The sequence below is a fragment of the Eucyclogobius newberryi genome, unplaced genomic scaffold (assembly GCF_026437365.1).
Source record: "Eucyclogobius newberryi isolate DKJ021-1_F unplaced genomic scaffold, fEucNew1.0.hap1 SCAF_8, whole genome shotgun sequence".
NCBI lineage: Eukaryota > Metazoa > Chordata > Actinopteri > Gobiiformes > Gobiidae > Eucyclogobius > Eucyclogobius newberryi.
In genome coordinates, this window is record NW_027316500.1 from 25761946 (window position 1) to 25781461 (window position 19516).

At 41.4% G+C, this 19516-nt stretch overlaps 1 protein-coding gene across 2 annotated transcripts in view; it reads left to right on the forward strand.

The window, feature by feature from the left end:
* The first annotated feature begins 6287 nt into the window (after positions 1-6287).
* Positions 6288-19516, forward strand: part of sgpl1 (sphingosine-1-phosphate lyase 1) — a 30873-nt gene continuing 17644 nt past the window's right edge. Inside the window, exon 1 of one of the 2 annotated variants that reach the window (XM_072437153.1) lies at positions 6288-6409. In XM_072437153.1, the coding sequence (XP_072293254.1) occupies positions 6398-6409 (12 nt within the window). In that variant the 5' untranslated portion in view covers positions 6288-6397. Of the gene's footprint in view, positions 6410-15362; positions 15399-19516 lie in introns of those variants that run through there. The other variant, XM_072437154.1, reaches the window with a different exon arrangement.

Consider the following 19516-nt stretch of genomic DNA (forward strand, 5'->3'; position numbering starts at 1 on the left):
CCTCAACCTCCCAGTAGCTTGGATTACAGGCGCGCGCCACCGCACCCGGCGAGGAGAGGCTGTGCTCATGGAGGTTTTGACTTGACTACAAATGACGTCATCACGACGCACACATCGTATTTGTAGGCTCTCCATGGGATGATGTCACATTTTTGTTTAACGATTATTATGAGAAGAAATGCCACGATTTTACGACTACTCACAATAGTTTGCTCCCTGATGACCAAACGACAGTGAAATCTTTCATTCGTTTTCATCAACAAGTCTAATTGCCCATAATGCTTTGCAATTTTTATGAAATCCAATTTTTGGAATTAAAAAAAAAAAAAAGTACTCTTATTGTCACTGAAACAGACTGATAAAAAAGCACTTTAGTCTTTCTTTTTTTTTTTTTTTTGGAGTTTATCTTCAACTGAAACGAACCATTTAAAAAAATGTGGGTACTTTTGATCCTATTGTGACCTGAATTATGGCGATTCTTGATGAACTGAATGACCCCGACGGCCCTAGTCTCCGGTGTTTCTTCTGCGGAGCCCTTTGCACCAGGAGCGGTGGTCGGCTGTGGTTCATCGGCTCGTGGGCCCCTGGTGGAGGTTTGGTGTGTGCCTCATCTCATCAGATTAAACATAGACATTTCCTCGTGAGTTTTCATCCGGCACACATTACAAAACCAACAAACCAAACATTTAAAAACCAATGCACACATGTACACAAAAGAAAAAGTAGAGGTAGGAAGGATGGGGAAGGAAGGGCTGCAGCACAGAGTTCCTAGATGAGAACATACTTTGGATATTTCATAGTTTTACCATTTCCAACATCATGAAATAAACATTTTATAAACTCTCCTGTATTTATTATGATACTGCTTGCTCCTGTCATAAAATCAAGGCTAATTTATACTGAATATGGAAAATTCCTTTTTAAAAAGCAAAAACAAAAGGGTAAATGTCTGTGCTCAGTGGTTCCTAGAACTGTTTTAAACAAGAGGACCAACGGTTTGATGAGTTCAGAGATCTTGCAAATGATTCAATTTATTATATACCCAGATAGATTTAAACGGGGCCCTGATGTCGCTCACATATGATTCAGAATCCTTGATTTGATATAATATGAGAAAAATGTCCCTTTTGTCCAGTAGGAGGCAGTGTAAGAGTGATACAAGTCCACTGTCTCCAACACTAGGGACAGAGGAAGGCGCAGGCTCAGTCCAATCACATCTGCACAAACAGCACTAAAAGCTCTGGTGTGTTGAATGTTTTCAGTTTGTTAAATAAAGAGGAATGTAAAAAGACTGTGTCCTACTGTATTACTCAGGCTGCACTACAGCGTCTATTCACAGGCGCGATCCCACTACTGAGCGGCACGGGGGCTTTGACCTGCTCCGTTTCCGACCTGGGCCGGTGCACCCCTCCTTAGTCGACCTGGTGGTCCCGGGCTCCCCCAGGAGCACCATATCGATACCGAACTTAGTGCGGACACCCGATCGACATAGTCCACCGCAGCTCAGAGCTCCTGAGCTCAAACGATCCTCAGCCTCAACCTCCCAGTAGCTTGGATTACAGGCGCGCGCCACCGCACCCGGCGAGGAGAGGCTGTGCTCATGGAGGTTTTGACTTGACTACAAATGACGTCATCACGACGCACACATCGTATTTGTAGGCTCTCCATGGGATGATGTCACATTTTTGTTTAACGATTATTATGAGAAGAAATGCCACGATTTTACGACTACTCACAATAGTTTGCTCCCTGATGACCAAACGACAGTGAAATCTTTCATTCGTTTTCATCAACAAGTCTAATTGCCCATAATGCTTTGCAATTTTTATGAAATCAAATTTTTGGAATTAAAAAAAAAAAAAAAGTACTCTTATTGTCACTGAAACAGACTGATAAAAAAGCACTTTAGTCTTTCTTTTTTTTTTTTTTTTTGGAGTTTATCTTCAACTGAAACGAACCATTTAAAAAAATGTGGGTACTTTTGATCCTATTGTGACCTGAATTATGGCGATTCTTGATGAACTGAATGACCCCGACGGCCCTAGTCTCCGGTGTTTCTTCTGCGGAGCCCTTTGCACCAGGAGCGGTGGTCGGCTGTGGTTCATCGGCTCGTGGGCCCCTGGTGGAGGTTTGGTGTGTGCCTCATCTCATCAGATTAAACATAGACATTTCCTCGTGAGTTTTCATCCGGCACACATTACAAAACCAACAAACCAAACATTTAAAAACCAATGCACACATGTACACAAAAGAAAAAGTAGAGGTAGGAAGGATGGGGAAGGAAGGGCTGCAGCACAGAGTTCCTAGATGAGAACATACTTTGGATATTTCATAGTTTTACCATTTCCAACATCATGAAATAAACATTTTATAAACTCTCCTGTATTTATTATGATACTGCTTGCTCCTGTCATAAAATCAAGGCTAATTTATACTGAATATGGAAAATTCCTTTTTAAAAAGCAAAAACAAAAGGGTAAATGTCTGTGCTCAGTGGTTCCTAGAACTGTTTTAAACAAGAGGACCAACGGTTTGATGAGTTCAGAGATCTTGCAAATGATTCAATTTATTATATACCCAGATAGATTTAAACGGGGCCCTGATGTCGCTCACATATGATTCAGAATCCTTGATTTGATATAATATGAGAAAAATGTCCCTTTTGTCCAGTAGGAGGCAGTGTAAGAGTGATACAAGTCCACTGTCTCCAACACTAGGGACAGAGGAAGGCGCAGGCTCAGTCCAATCACATCTGCACAAACAGCACTAAAAGCTCTGGTGTGTTGAATGTTTTCAGTTTGTTAAATAAAGAGGAATGTAAAAAGACTGTGTCCTACTGTATTACTCAGGCTGCACTACAGCGTCTATTCACAGGCGCGATCCCACTACTGAGCGGCACGGGGGCTTTGACCTGCTCCGTTTCCGACCTGGGCCGGTGCACCCCTCCTTAGTCGACCTGGTGGTCCCGGGCTCCCCCAGGAGCACCATATCGATACCGAACTTAGTGCGGACACCCGATCGACATAGTCCACCGCAGCTCAGAGCTCCTGAGCTCAAACGATCCTCAGCCTCAACCTCCCAGTAGCTTGGATTACAGGCGCGCGCCACCGCACCCGGCGAGGAGAGGCTGTGCTCATGGAGGTTTTGACTTGACTACAAATGACGTCATCACGACGCACACATCGTATTTGTAGGCTCTCCATGGGATGATGTCACATTTTTGTTTAACGATTATTATGAGAAGAAATGCCACGATTTTACGACTACTCACAATAGTTTGCTCCCTGATGACCAAACGACAGTGAAATCTTTCATTCGTTTTCATCAACAAGTCTAATTGCCCATAATGCTTTGCAATTTTTATGAAATCAAATTTTTGGAATTAAAAAAAAAAAAAAAGTACTCTTATTGTCACTGAAACAGACTGATAAAAAAGCACTTTAGTCTTTCTTTTTTTTTTTTTTTTTGGAGTTTATCTTCAACTGAAACGAACCATTTAAAAAAATGTGGGTACTTTTGATCCTATTGTGACCTGAATTATGGCGATTCTTGATGAACTGAATGACCCCGACGGCCCTAGTCTCCGGTGTTTCTTCTGCGGAGCCCTTTGCACCAGGAGCGGTGGTCGGCTGTGGTTCATCGGCTCGTGGGCCCCTGGTGGAGGTTTGGTGTGTGCCTCATCTCATCAGATTAAACATAGACATTTCCTCGTGAGTTTTCATCCGGCACACATTACAAAACCAACAAACCAAACATTTAAAAACCAATGCACACATGTACACAAAAGAAAAAGTAGAGGTAGGAAGGATGGGGAAGGAAGGGCTGCAGCACAGAGTTCCTAGATGAGAACATACTTTGGATATTTCATAGTTTTACCATTTCCAACATCATGAAATAAACATTTTATAAACTCTCCTGTATTTATTATGATACTGCTTGCTCCTGTCATAAAATCAAGGCTAATTTATACTGAATATGGAAAATTCCTTTTTAAAAAGCAAAAACAAAAGGGTAAATGTCTGTGCTCAGTGGTTCCTAGAACTGTTTTAAACAAGAGGACCAACGGTTTGATGAGTTCAGAGATCTTGCAAATGATTCAATTTATTATATACCCAGATAGATTTAAACGGGGCCCTGATGTCGCTCACATATGATTCAGAATCCTTGATTTGATATAATATGAGAAAAATGTCCCTTTTGTCCAGTAGGAGGCAGTCTAAGAGTGATAAAAGTCCACTGTCTCCAACACTAGGGACAGAGGAAGGCGCAGGCTCAGTCCAATCACATCTGCACAAACAGCACTAAAAGCTCTGGTGTGTTGAATGTTTTCAGTTTGTTAAATAAAGAGGAATGTAAAAAGACTGGGTCCCGCTCTATTACTCAGGCTGCACTACAGCGTCTATTCACAGGCGCGATCCCACTACTGAGCGGCACGGGGGCTTTGACCTGCTCCGTTTCCGACCTGGGCCGGTGCACCCCTCCTTAGACGACCTGGTGGTCCCGGGCTCCCCCAGGAGCACCATATCGATACCGAACTTAGTGCGGACACCCGATCGACATAGTCCACCGCAGCTCAGAGCTCCTGAGCTCAAACGATCCTCAGCCTCAGCCTCCCGGTAGCTTGGATTACAGGCGCGCGCCACCGCACCCGGCGAGAACAGCCAATGCTGATAGGGTTTATGAAGCAACTAAAAATGACGTCATCACGACTAAAGGACATAAAACTCTAGAGTGTTTGGCGGCTGTTTCCAACAAAGTCCAATTCCAGCGGCCATTTTTTGACTGCAATCCCAAGAACTATCTCTAAAAACTTTGATAATTGGATCTTTTAAAACTTTACTTCATACACTACCATATTATAATGTCATATTTTACTTAGTGACAATTCTAATGCTTCAATGAGAGACTGATCCACCCTCGCTGTGTGAAGGAAAGGTATCGTAGGTCTTTCCTTCCTGCTGCTGTCAGACTTTATATTAAACACTGTTAGTCCTGAACACTCGCAATACTGACCTAACCATGTGCAATTACTGTCGTGATTCATGTGCAACTATTATCGTGACACATATTCACGTGCAATTACTGTTGTTATCACATGTAATGGTATTTATTTATTTATTTATTTTTATCTTTATTATTTTTCCCCTCCATCCCTTGTTGGGAAATGGGAGGTTTTGTCTATAGGAGTTTTTTTTTATGAGAGTTTTTGTTTATAAGAGTTCTTCTATTGAGAGTGTTTTTCAAACTTCCTATAAGTGATCTGTTCTTTTCCTCTGTATCTACCTCTGTATCTACCTGCGTTGCAACAATGGAATTTCCCCATGTGGGACAATAAAGGATTATCTTATCCTATCTTATCTTAGAATAACCGCACTGGTATAGCCAAAGATCACTCTGGCAACGGGTAAACAACATGAGTTGCTGTAAGAACAGACTAGCTCAAACTCAAAATCATTACTAATATTATCATTATATTAAAAAAAAAAAAAATCATTTGGCAATATTAAAATCTTCTTTGTTATTTTTGTTGTTGTGTTGCTTTTAATGGCAATCATTCAACTGAAACCAACTGTAGTTGTACGTCTTCAAAGTATGTGTTCCAATGCCACACCGTAAACAACAAAAAAGAGAAAGACAGAGAAGGAGAGAGACAAAGACAGAGAGAATAAATCAGATAAAAATGCCCTGCCCTTTCCAAAACGTTATGTCAACAGATCTCTCTCTCTCTCTCTCTCTCTCTCTCTCTCTCTCTCTCTCTCTCTCTCTCTCTCTCTCTCTGTCTCTTTCTTTCTCCTTTTTAATAACTGTACAGCATAAAACATATACTTCAGTACAACTACAGTAGGTGGTGGTAAATGCTCCTTTTTAGTTGGCTGCCAACCGCCATTAAAAGCAACGCAACAACAAAACCATTCCACATTTCCAATCATAAACTGACAACGGATATATGCAAAGAATTTTTTTCTTCTTTATTGCACAGGATGGAACAATACCAAATGTCTGCCTCAAAATGGTATTTGACCGTCACAAAAAAGTATAATTTGTACTATATATGTAGATTAAATAAAAAATGATTAAGGGGTTACGTTTTCAAAAATATTTTATTAAATATACAAATAATATAAAATACAATCGCAAAAGACTTTAAAACGAATCATTTTCATTTAGCTGCTTTTACAACTACAAGATGGCTGCTAAATTTGCTATGGCAACAGAGAATACCTATCTCTCTAGCTTTCTCAATGATCGCTGGCGCTTCCCCTTCACGCATGCGCAGTGCGGTCGCGGGCACTTCCTCTCCGCGCAGTGCTCAGAGCTGGGGCGCTTCGTGAGGAGGTGACTTTGCCTGGTCCGTGCCACAAAGAGAGGGACTTCGCTGTGAATCCACCGCGTCGCCATGGACTACTGGGTGCGTATGGCCCTCACTTCACCTCATTTTACGCGCTTTCTGTCACGACACGACTTCTGTCATAGAAAAAACAACAACAACAACAACACGGGGTTGCACAACACGCGCTCTACACTTCGTCTTGTTTATATCACCTCCGGGAAGAAGTGAGCTACGGACTCGACCACTACTTTGGCCGAGGAAGGATGCTCTCGAACCACGTCCATTCTTGAGGAAGTTCAGTTAGAATAAAGTAACAATCGGGTCCATTTCCCGTGAGTTTTTCCAGTGTTGTTGCTTAGCTTGTTTGCGTATGCTGACACCTGACCCTAGAGACAGTAAAACAAGGACGTCTATGCTCCACACTGCAGCTTTTTACCCTCTGTGCTCTGTCGAGGAAGAACTACTTGCCTTTTCTTATGGTAATTCGGATCTATTTGGCGTAAACAAGAGTAAATGTGTCCCCTGGGAAAGATGGGTTTCCCCTTAGGAAGGAAAAAGTGCATTTGATTTGTGTAAACACCACTGTAGGGCTAAACACGTCCTTGGTCGACTAAAGACGTGCCCTATCGATCGTAAGTCGACTAAAGACGTGTCCTATCGATCGTAAGTCGACTAAAGACGTGTCCTATCGATCGTAAGTCGACTGAAGACGTGCCCTATCGATCGTAAGTCGACTAACGATCATAAGTCGACTAAAGACGTGCCCTATCGATCGTAAGTCGACTAAAGACGTGCCCTATCGATCGTAAGTCGACTAAAGACGTGCCCTATCGATCGTAAGTCGACTAAAGACGTGCCCTATCGATCGTAAGTCGACTAAAGACGTGCCCTATCGATCGTAAGTCGACTAAAGACGTGCCCTATCGATCGTAAGTCGACTAAAGACGTGCCCTATCGATCGTAAGTCGACTAAAGACGTGCCCTATCGATCGTAAGTCGACTAAAGACGTGCCCTGTCGATCGTAAGTCGACTAAAGACGTGCCCTGTCGATCGTAAGTCGACTAAAGACGTGCCCTATCGATCGTAAGTCGACTAAAGACGTGCCCTGTCGATCGTAAGTCGACTAAAGACGTGCCCTATCGATCGTAAGTCGACTAAAGACGTGCCCTATCGATCGTAAGTCGACTAAAGACGTGCCCTATCGATCGTAAGTCGACTAAAGACGTGCCCTATCGATCGTAAGTCGACTAAAGACGTGCCCTATCGATCGTAAGTCGACTAAAGACGTGCCCTATCGATCGTAAGTCGACTAAAGACGTGCCCTATCGATCGTAAGTCGACTAAAGACGTGCCCTAACGATCGTAAGTCGACTAAAGACGTGCCCTAACGATCGTAAGTCGACTAAAGACGTGTCCTATCGATCTTAAGTCGACTAAAGACGTGTCCTATCGATCTTAAGTCGACTAAAGACGTGTCCTATCGATCTTAAGTCGACTAAAGACGTGTCCTATCGATCTTAAGTCGACTAAGACGTGCCCTATCTTCACGTTCCTCACCCAATAGCTTCCCATTTTTGCTTTTGTCCCATAGACCTCCTTTTAATCTATTGAATTAGTCGACGAATACAATATTTGCTCGACTAAGACGCCATCGACCAATTAATCGCACCAAACGATTGAAGAATACAGATGGATCTTTGCAAGAAAAATGCATCACTTTAAAAACTTAAAAACGTCTCTTCATCGATTTGAAAAGATTTACAGTAAGACCACCGTTTTGCCCGTCTATTTTTCATAAAGCAGTGTTTTATGCTCACTTTATGCGGCGTTTTTGTAAAATTAAATGGTTCACGGTCCACATATTTACCCTTTTTACGGTGAACGATTGCGACACAGTTATTTATCACTTTTACTGCTGCTGCAAGACAGACTGTCGTACAAGGTTCGGCCACCAGAACGGTCGGTCCTGTTCCGTGTCTTTAGAGGAACGCAGTAGCTGTACAGTTTCGTTGGCCCGTTGCCTAGTAGGAAATAACACAATAACAATGGATCGCACATGGTGGCTGCTTATGCTTAACTGCTGGTTGAAATCAAAGTTTGTTTTTGCCATTTAAAAACATGTCCCCGGGTTATTGTCTCGAAGCGTTACGTCGCACACTTCTTACAAACGTGGAGGGAAAGGAAGGCGTTGCTAATTGTCAATTGTTAGCCTTAATTGCCCGGTTTCAGATGACTTTCTATAAACTTGTTCTGAGGAAAAACTTACTATTTTCAGTTGACGTGCCAGAAAATGTGCGCCACGATTACGTTGGAGCCTGATCACGAGTACGGTTCATTTTCACTTTTGTGTATTTATTTATAGCGCGTCTAAGGTGTAGTTGAAGGTAAATGAAGTAGGGTTTTTCTTCAGTAATCTGACACTTTTCTGTCTGTTGTTGAGCATAAAGCTGCATCGAACGGAAAATGAGATGCCAATTTCACAAAAAAGCAGTTTGTCACTGATATATATGATCACATGTTGTTTATGATGTTTATTGCGACTTTTTTACTTTTAAAATGCCTCGAAGACTTTGGTTAGAGTAAGTGCCGGCATATTCCCAAGGCTTAAAACGTATAAAAGTCCCTTGTAACAGTTATGTCTTTATGATTGATTTCGTGCAGATTCAAACATTTAAAACTCAATTTTCATATGAAGAGAAAGTCTCGTTTCTGGAAAGCAGAATGTAATTTGCGATACAAAATAATGTAATATTTTTGTGTATATTGCCGTGTGGATCGAGACGATTCAAAAACGATTTATGAAAGCTCAAATGTTTTTTTTTTTTTTTTTATGTGGTTGTATTCAGTATTGTTTAAATCTAGTTTCAATACTAGTTTTAATATGAGTATATGTTCTTCAGTTTTTCTTCTATTTTTGACAGCCGTAGTTTGAATGAGTATCTAGTTTTGATGCTTAATGTATTATTCTTTTACAGTTAAGATAAATATAATTTTGCAAAAAAGGATAAAAATGTTATCACAGAATAGCACATTTTTTAGGTTCATAATTTCGCTTCCTGTTTGTAATTGATGACATCACACTAGGAACTTTCCCAGCAAACACTAATGATACAATATCTTTAATTTGACAAATACAAATATATGAAAGCAACTTACTTTTGTTGAATTAATGTTTAGAAAGTCAAAAAAAGTGTTTAAATTACACATAAACTTTGACTGGAATGAGTGTCCCTCGTGTGATGTCACTTCCTGTCATTTTCCTCAGATTTTTCAGCGTTTTCTCCACAAATACCTGCTCGATTGGTGTAAAACTATAATTTATAAGTACCACAGGTATAAATACACCAAACAAAGTCATAATTAGAAAATCGTAAAAACCTGTCATACGCCCTTTAATATACCGTGTTATTGATATGAGATCGTCTGATTGTGTTGTCATAGTCCTGGCAGAGGTAGTGTTGTGTTTGCCAGTGTCCCCTGAGAGCCAACTCACGCCCAGTAGATTTCCATGTGAACGTAACCCCCTGTCGTCAACAATGGGTCTCCAGTGGGTCTCCTCCGACAACCACAGCCAAAACGTCGAGGAGCCGAAGCACTGGGCGCCCGCAGCTTCACAAAGACCAAAACAATGCGGCTATGGGGCCCTTTGTGTCCCATTGGTGTACGTGTTCCTGGGTTGGACTCGGGAGGTTTACGCTAGAATTGCACTCGAGCGAGAACAGTACCTTTCACTTTAACGTATCACGGAAAATGAGTGTGACCAATCAAGTAAGAGTAAAGGGTGAAAATTCTTTTTTGTATATTTAAAAAAAAAAAATAAAAAATACTTTTGATCATATTTTTGACATGAATTATGGCGATTATTGATGAACTGAATAATCGTGACAGCCCTAGTCCCCAGTGTTTCGGTGGTCGGCTGTGGCTCATTGGCTCATGGGCCCCTGGTGGAGGTTTGGTTTCTGCCTCATCTCTCCTCGGGGCCCTGGTTCTGTGCCCCGTGGCTTCAGACTGCTCTCCTGATGGTGCTTTCTCTGCTGGTTCATCTGTACTCAGCCCTATCATTCATAGTTTTTGGTGTGTGAGTGAGGTTAAAAGCAAAGTACTCTCTCTCCATGTGCGGCCGCAGTTTCGAGAGTTCGATTCCCGGCTCCGACAATGTGCCGCATGTCCTCCCTTCTCTCATCCCCATCTCATGCTCAACTCTCTTGTCTAATAAAAAAACCTTCGGGCCAAAAAATCATGAAAAAAAGACGAAAAGCGTTCCACACATACAGTTTTCGATTGAAATCTTATCTACTTAAAAGGATTTCTTTGGCCCTTAGGCTGTGTTAGACTGGACAGTGTCGCGTGAAATGGGGGTAAGAACAGGGAGGACATTCAGCAAACTGTCGGAGCCAGCAATCAAGCTCTTTATCATGACTGCATGTATTTTAAAAGATTGACTATGTGTAAAAATATAACTTTTCTGAGCACTTCCACCTCAAATGCTAGATAATAATAACGATAATAATAAAGAAAAAAACATTACAGCACAGTGAAAAGCTCAAGTCTATTTAGCATAACGTGTTCCTTTAATGTGAAGCTTTTTTTTTTATCAGTATGGAGACTTAACTACTGCTACTTCAATTCAAATATGACTCTTACAGTTAAACATCTGCTCTATAAATGATCAGATGAAAACCCGGCCGTGCTTGGAGCCAAACGGAAAACTGTGGACTGAAAACTTAGCCCTAGATTCTTCTCCGTGTCCCGTTATCACCTCGGGCTTGACTTTGCTCCGATAATCTCTAATGTATCATAGATCGAAGCCCGACGTGTGGCAATGATCGCGACTTTGAACCCGAACGACATCAGCAATGCGCTTAATTGGAATCGGATCAAATCGCAATTGGAATCGTTGCAGCTGCAAAAAAAGCTCAATAATCCCAAATACTGAAATGGATTTGGTTCTTATTCAGTTTAACATTTCATAGTTCTGTCTTGAGCCGACCCTTCATGTCTTCACATAAACCCGGTGTGTATGAACTGAACTATTGGCGTCTGTGTGTGTGTCAAAGACGTAATCGCAGCAGTCGCCCTTCTGGATTTGCTATTGAAACAGGCCGAGCAGCTCCGGAGGCTCAGGCTGCTCGGATCTGCTTTCATACACACAAAGTACTGGCCCCTCAAATCGAGACCGTATTTTCCGGATTATAAGGCGCACTTTAAAGCCTTAAATTTTCTCAAAATCCAGTGCGCTTTATAAATGCATTAATTGATATCTTCCAGCAATTGCCAAAAGATTATGACGAAAAGGTGGCCACTTTCCGCACATACTGCATTAAAGTTCAACTGACTGATTTATCCGACTGTTTTGTTTCACTTAATGCGCCTTATAGTCCGGTGTGCTTTATCTATCAAAAATGATCAAAAATAGTTGACAGTGCGCATTATAATCCAGTGCGCGTTATAATCCAGTGCTCTTTATAGTGCCGAAAATACGGTACTTCACATTTACTTTTTAAAATGAGCTCATATGTGTACTTTTTATTCGAAAAGGCATTAAAACATCAAAATTTCACCTTTTTTTCCACAGCTTTTTGAATAATCTTGCGCTTCATCAGAGCAGTAACATAAAGAAAGTAGTTTTGTGTAGAAACTTACATGATATTGTCTGAAGCAGGGTCATTATTGTTTCATGTAATGATGGAAATACACTGTGTGTCTTAGTTGAAACATTCTGTGATTGTTCACTTTGTAGGAATGTCTCTTCTGTAGATAAAGCGAGTTGAGATCATACGAGAACCAAGGTTACACAGAAACCAATCATCTTCTTTCTTATTGGTCGCACACACAAGTCCCCCTTACATTCCCCCCACATCTTACAGGAAGAGCAGTGTTTATGTAACCGTTCCCTTTAATCTAAGTGTAATTCAACTTTTACACGTGTCACTGTCTGTTTTTTGACTTTTTAAATCATATTTTGATGTTTGGTTGAACTTGTTAAAACTGAAATGGACCTAACTATAGCAGTGGTTATTTTATTTTCCCTTTTGAAACAGATCTAGAGTTGGGGATATTTTGTGCCCCCAGGGAAATTAAGTGGAATAACCCTCGTCTCGATTTTGGCTCTGTAGACATAAACTTGATTCATCTTTAAAGGAAATGTGTGTGTGCGTGGCCTTCTGTGACTACACTATAAACTTAAACTGAACTGTGATTGTCCGTGGATAAAGAGACCTTTTTGTTTAGCCGTCCCGGTGTGGCCAGCGTCGTAGTGAGCAATAAATAAAAGTATTGTTGTAACTGTGATGTGTTTGCGTTTCCCGTTTACTGACGGCCGGAAAGATATTTTTTACACCAACATTTTTTTATTACAAGTCACACCTTTTTTCCTAGTTTTGGCCGAGCTGCGACTTATACTTATATACTTATACTCTGGAGCGACTTATATGTGATATTATTTGTTATTTTCACACATTTCATACTCCAGTGCAACTTGTATATGTTTTTTTCTTCTCTATTATGAATTTTTTGGCTGGTGCCACTTATACTCCGGTGCGATTTATAGTCCGGGAAATACGGTAATTCCCGTGACGCTTTGCTCACATCACTCCATCTTTCTAAAATTCCCCAAAATGAATAAAAGCTCGTATCCAAGTGCAATTAACAACTCTTTACTAAGTACACATATTTAAGACAATGCACAAAAAAGGGGAACACAAACTGAAGATCTAAAAATAAATCTTGTAATAAACCGTACAAAACATTGACATAATCCATACATCATGATTAATAAAAACAATATCAAGAAATTGTAAATAAATCAAATCATCTAGTAAAGAGAGAGATACCAAATAATTGTGTTGACCATAAAAATAACCACAAATTCTGTATTTAAGCAAACATTAAATCAAAAGATTTTCTCGATAATAAAGAAATAAGGAAAATTGTATGAACTGTGTTAAGGTTCCAGTAAAATAGTTCTTTCCAGATTCACGCTCTGGGGTCACAGTCTGGAACAATTATATCATAATAAGTCGTTTAATACAATTGAGTATTACAGTAGTAGTACAATTGTGACTTACTACCTCTAAAACTGATTAAAAAAAAGCACCGATTTACAGATTAAATCCTTCTACGTGTTAATGACAATGTATTACAAAGCATCAAGTATAATTGAATTTGTTTTACCAGTTTCATATGCAGCTTGGGGCGACTGTAGTCTCCTCTTTACGGGAAACACTGATAAATCTAAACTCTATTTTACAAATCACACTCTCTTTTCTGCAATAGCACTGTTCGAATTAACTTGAATCCATATCAAGGTTTTGCATGTCACCAAAGATTGACCGCAGCAAGTGAATGGATCAAAAACATTGATTTATTAACATCATTATCACGGTTTTTGACACGTAGTCGAACATGTTGTGTCTGCCTTCAAAACAATGCGAGGAAAGGACTATAAAAGTGACACGTAACTGCGCTTTGCTGACTCTCCAGTAAACGCTTTGTCCTTAAAAACCCGGGTCTCATTGCGCAAGAAAAGCTGCCTCTGTTTTGCTCCGGCGCCGTTACTCGAGGCATTATCTGTTGAACTTTCAGCTGTTTTTCTTCTAATTATCGCTGAGGTGGGGAAAAGAAAAGCTATCGGTCCACAACCACCTGGGTCATAAACGCGCCGTGTGCAAAGATAAAGAACCATCCCGAGATGTACAATCGATAACGCTACACAATTATGAAACTCAACTATTTTGGTGCACGGTGGCAAAGGCGGTTAGCGCTCTTGCCTCCCAAGAAGGAGATCATGGCTTCAATTCCCGGATCAGACCAACATCACATGATCTCTCTGGGTGGAGTTTGCATGTTCTCCCCGTGTTACCGTGGGTTCTCTCCGGGTTCTCCGGCTTCCTCCCACCGTCCAAAGACATGTATGTGTTAGGTAAAATTGGTGACTCTAAAATTGGCCCTAGTGAATGAATGTGAGCGTGAACTGTCTGTAATGTCTATGTCTCTGTGTTTGTCCTGCGACAAGTTGGCCACTGTCCAGGATGTACCCTGCCTAAGGCCCGAAGTCACTGGGACAGGCTCCAGTCACCCGCGACCCCGAAAGGGAATAAGCGATAGAAAATGGATGGATGGAACTATTTTAGTTTAAATTAGAGCGTTGAGCTGGGTTTTTTATGTATATTTATCTAAAAATATACCGTATTTTCTCGCACCAGCCAAAAAAATGCAAAATAGAGAAGAAAAAAACATATATAAGTCGCACTGGAGTATGAAATGTAATTGCAAGTGTGAAAATATCAAAAATTATCACATAAGTCGCTCCGGTGTATAAGTCACACCCCGGCCAAGGCTATGAAAAAGGGTGCTTATAGTTCGGAAAATACGGTACATATATCATTGTATTTGTCTTACTATAAATGAATAAAAATGACGTAAAACATGGAGAAACGGCTTCCTAGCATCGTAATAAATTACCGCAATGATAAAAACACTTTATAACTCGATTTAGACGGCACACAGCGGTCTCATTTTGACAGTAAGAGCTGCTTTTACATTATATCTGTACCGGGGCAACATAAGACACATTTTTACTGTGCTCCTTTGACTTTCTTGAATGTAAACAAACGCCCGCAGACTGAAGGAAAAAAAAGGTCCATTTGTTCCTCTTAAGTCTAAACTCTGCTCCGACTCGTTTACCTTTTACTGACAGACGATTAGCCGAGGCGCTCTCGGTTTAAAAAAAAGAAAGAAACAGACCCACGCTGATCGTTGACAATGATAAATTTACTTAAAATGTGAGTTAGTATTTGTGCTGCTGCGTTGTGAACTGAATATTGACCTATTTTATTAAAATTAAATAACGTAATAATTATTTCCACCTGCGTCAGAGCTGATTTTGACCACGTAAGTCTATTTTAAGTGCGTCGCGCCGCCTCGTCTATTGTGGTTTTATTACCCAACGTGTTGTTACACAGTTTGGGGGAGGAGCCAAAGATAGTGGCAGGGATCTCGCCCTCACCTGGAAGCGCTGACTTTGTGTTTGAAAGAAGAGTAGTGTTGGCGACGATGTCTTCTGATGTAAGTAGTGTTATTACAGGGATATTTAATTAGACGGAGAAGTGGATTTAACGTTGTGTTTCACTGCAATGTGTTTAGTCCGAGTTATGGCTTGTTTTTATCTTCGAACTTTTTGTTTCCCGTTTTTTGTATTGAAAGTACAGTTTTGAAATTGGAAACGTTTGTGGGTTTTCTGTTACCTGTTATAATATAAGATGGCATAAGACTATATGATGGCAGAAACTAAATCAAATCAAATCAATTTATTTTTGTAAGGCCCAAAATCACAACAACAGTTGCCTCTGAGGGCCACAGGGAGAAATGAATCAACAATGTCTGTGGTGGCGATGAAGTCAGACAATGTCTGTGGTGGCGAGGGACGATGTCCCAGGGTCCTCTGTCCTTAGACTCTCCTTCTCGGCCAGGAAAAACTACAAAAAAAACCTCTTTGGGAAAAAAGCGTAGAAACCTGGAGGAGTTCCAGTGAAGGAGAGATCCGACTCTCACAGACGGACAGACGGACACGAGGGAGACTGGAGCTGGACCCCCTCTTCAGGCAGATGAGGGACCGACTGAGGCGAACTGGACCCACTCTTCAGGCAGATGAGGGACCGTCTGAGTCGAACTGGACCCACTCTTCAGGCAGATGAGGGACCGACTGAGTCGAGCTGGACCCACTCTTCAGGCAGATGAGGGACCGTCTGAGTCGAGCTGGACCCACTCTTCAGGCAGATGAGGGACCGACTGAGGCGAACTGGACCCACTCTTCAGGCAGATGAGGGACCGTCGGGGGCGAGCTGGACCCACTCTTCAGGCAGATGAGGGACTGTCCACACAGGGCAGGGACCACTTCACCAGGAGAGGGGCATCTGGGTCCACAGGTCCTCAGGAGTGAGAGAAAGAAAAGAAGGCGGTGAACAGTTTGCAAGTGGAATCAAAAAGTAAATATTGTTTGATATAATAAGTAGTCAGAAGAAGAGGATAGTGCTCAAGCTGTCATACTTCCCCCAGCATAGTTACTCCTAGGGCAGCGTAGCTAAAGCTGTGGGTTTATGTTTCTGTTCCTAACTAGTCTGACCATAAGCGATTTCGAAGAGGAACGTTTTAAGCCTGGACTTAAATGAAGAGACTGTGTCAGCGTATTTAACATGGGTCGGGAGCTGATTCCATAACACAGGAGCTTGGTAGCTAAACGCTCTACCTCCTACAGTACTTTTAGAGACTCTTGGCACCACCAGAAGGCCGGCATTCTGAGAGCGAAGAGCTCTGTTTGGATGATATGGTTCTATAGCATCTTTGAGGTCGGATGGGGCCATGTCATTTATGGCTTTGTAGGTCAAGAGTAGAATTTTAAATTTGATTCTAAACTCGACAGGGAGCCAGTGAAGAGACTTCAGCACCGGCGTAATGTGCTCTCTTCTTTTTGTTCCTGTTAGTAATCTTGCTGCTGCATTTTGAACCAGTTGAAAGCTTTTTATGGAGCTTTTAGGACACGCTGCAAGCAGGGAGTTACAGTAGTCTAATCTAGTCGTTACAAATGCATGGATAAGTTTTTCGGCATCACTTTTAGGCAGGATTCTTCTGATTTTGGCTATGTTGCGCAAATGGAAATAGGCTGTTTTACAAGCTTGAGTTATATGAGCTTTAAATGAGAGCTCCTGGTCAAATAAGACTCCAAGGTTTCTTACAGTAGAACTGGAGGCTACACTGACATTGTCCAGTGTGACTATCTGCTCAGATAGAGCATCTTGTAGGTGCTTAGGGCCAAGCACAATGACCTCGGTTTTTTCAGGGTTAAGAAGCAGGTAGTTTAGTGTCATCCAGGTTTTTATCTCCTTCACACAAGTACAAAGTCTGTCTACTTGATCGCTCTGATCAGGTTTCATTGATAAATACAGCTGAGTGTCGTCTGCATAGCAGTGGAAGTTAATGCCATGCTTTCTGATAATGTTGCCTAATGGCAGCATATAAAGAGTAAACAGAATTGGACCGAGTACCGAACCCTGTGGCACACCGTAAATTACTTTAGAGCACGTGAGGAGCTCTGGTTTACATTAACAAATTGGTACCTAATCAGATAGATAGGATTTAAACCAGCTGAGGGCTGTTCCTCCAACACCTACATCACATTCTAACCTCTGCAGGTGTCAATGGTGTCAAACGCTGTGCTGAGGTCCAACAGGACCAGGATTGAGACCAGTCCATCGTCAGCGGCTAATAACAAATCATTTGTGACTTTAACTAGTGCAGTTTCAGTGCTGTGGTGGGCTCTGAACCCTGACTGGAAAACTTCAAATAAGTTATTGTCCTGCAGGTGGCGACAAAGCTGTTTTACTACAACTTTTTCAAGGATTTTAGAGACGAAGGGAAGATTTGAAATAGGTCTGTAGTTTACCAATAGGTCGGGATCTAGATTAGGCTTTTTCAGAAGAGGTTTAATGACTGCATGTTTGAAGGACTGTGGAACATAGCCACTTTCGAGTGAAGTATTTATTATATTAAGAATAGGGTCTATAATTAGGGGGAGAATGTCTTTGAGGAGTCTGCTTGGAATGGGGTCTAGGACACAAGTTGAGGTTTTAGAGGACATAATGGCTGAAGTTATCTCTGCTTGATCAACAGCTGTGAACCTTTCTAAGTTTACAGGTGGATTTATATGGGACGTTAGATTTACAGCTTGGGCTAGTTCAGGGCTAATAGCGGGGGTAATTTCATCTAATTTATCTCTGATTGTTTTTATTTTATTGTTAAAAAATAGGAGGAAATCATCAGAGCTAAGTGTAGCTGGGATTGAGGGCTCTACTGCACTGTGACAGTTTGTTAGCCTAGCTACAGTGCTGAAAAGGAATTTAGTGTTACTTTTGTTGACTTCTATTAGATTTGAATAATATCTGGTTTGGGCCTTACGCAGAGCCTGCTTATAGGACAGCAGGCAACTTTTCCATGCTTTTAGGGATTCTTCGGTGTGAGAGCGACGAAATAATCCCTCTAACTTTCTAACTCTTTGTTTATGTGAACGCAGTTCTTGGTTGTACCATGGGGAGGCGCGCTTTGGCCTAATGACCTTCTGTTTTAACGGCGCGACAACGTCAAGAGCAGACTTCAGAGAATTCATGGTCAAGTCGACAAATTGATCACTTATACTGGGACTAAAGCTGTTCTCAGCAGGATCACATGACATGTCACTGAATATTGGCTCTATTATTTCTTTGAATTTTGAGATAGATTTTTCAGATATTGTCCTTTTCATTATAACTTTATTTTGTGGGACTGGATGATCTTTAAGAATAAACTGAAAGGTAATTAGGAAATGATCTGACAATATAGGGGTTTGAGGGAGGACAATGAGGTCACTAATCTCTGTTCCATACGTTAGGACAAGATCCAGAGTGTTCTTGTGAGTGTGAGTCGCTTTATTTACATTCTGAGTGAAACCAATGCTGTCTAACAAGGCGCTGAAGGCATTACTGAGAACGTCATCACTCATGTTCACGTGGATATTAAAGTCTCCAGCTATAACTATTTTATCCCAGGCTAACACTAAGTTTGATATAAAGTCATAAAACTCTGTTAAAAACTCTGAGTAGGGACCAGGAGGTCGGTAGATAACTATGAACAAAACTCCTTTTTGGTTTTTCATATTTGGACATGTGATCGACAGCATAAGGCTTTCAAATGAGTGAAATGCATTGTTAGTTTTAGGGCTCATGAGTAGGCTTGAGTGTGAGATCACTGCCACACCACCACCTCGGCCTGTGCTCCTGGCAGTCTGAAAGTTAACATGGCTGGGTGGGGTGGACTAGACCGTTTTAATCAAGTATTGTAGATAATGTCATCGTTATCATTAGATTTAGGGCTGTGGGCCTTTAGTCGCTCAGTGATAAATCAGTGCATGATGTTTTAGGGCTCGTTTGGACTTGTCTTACCTTGGTTCTGGTTTGAGCCCAGTTTAGTCCTGATGTAGACCTGGTTTGATCCTGGTTTGAGCCCAGTTTAGTCCTGATGTGGACTTGGTTTGGTTCTGGTTTGAGCCCAGTTTAGTCCTGATGTAGACTTGGTTTGGTCCTGGTTTGAGCCCAGTTTAGTCCTGATGTAGACTTGGCTTGGTCCTGGTTCGAGCTCAGTTTAGTCCTGATGTA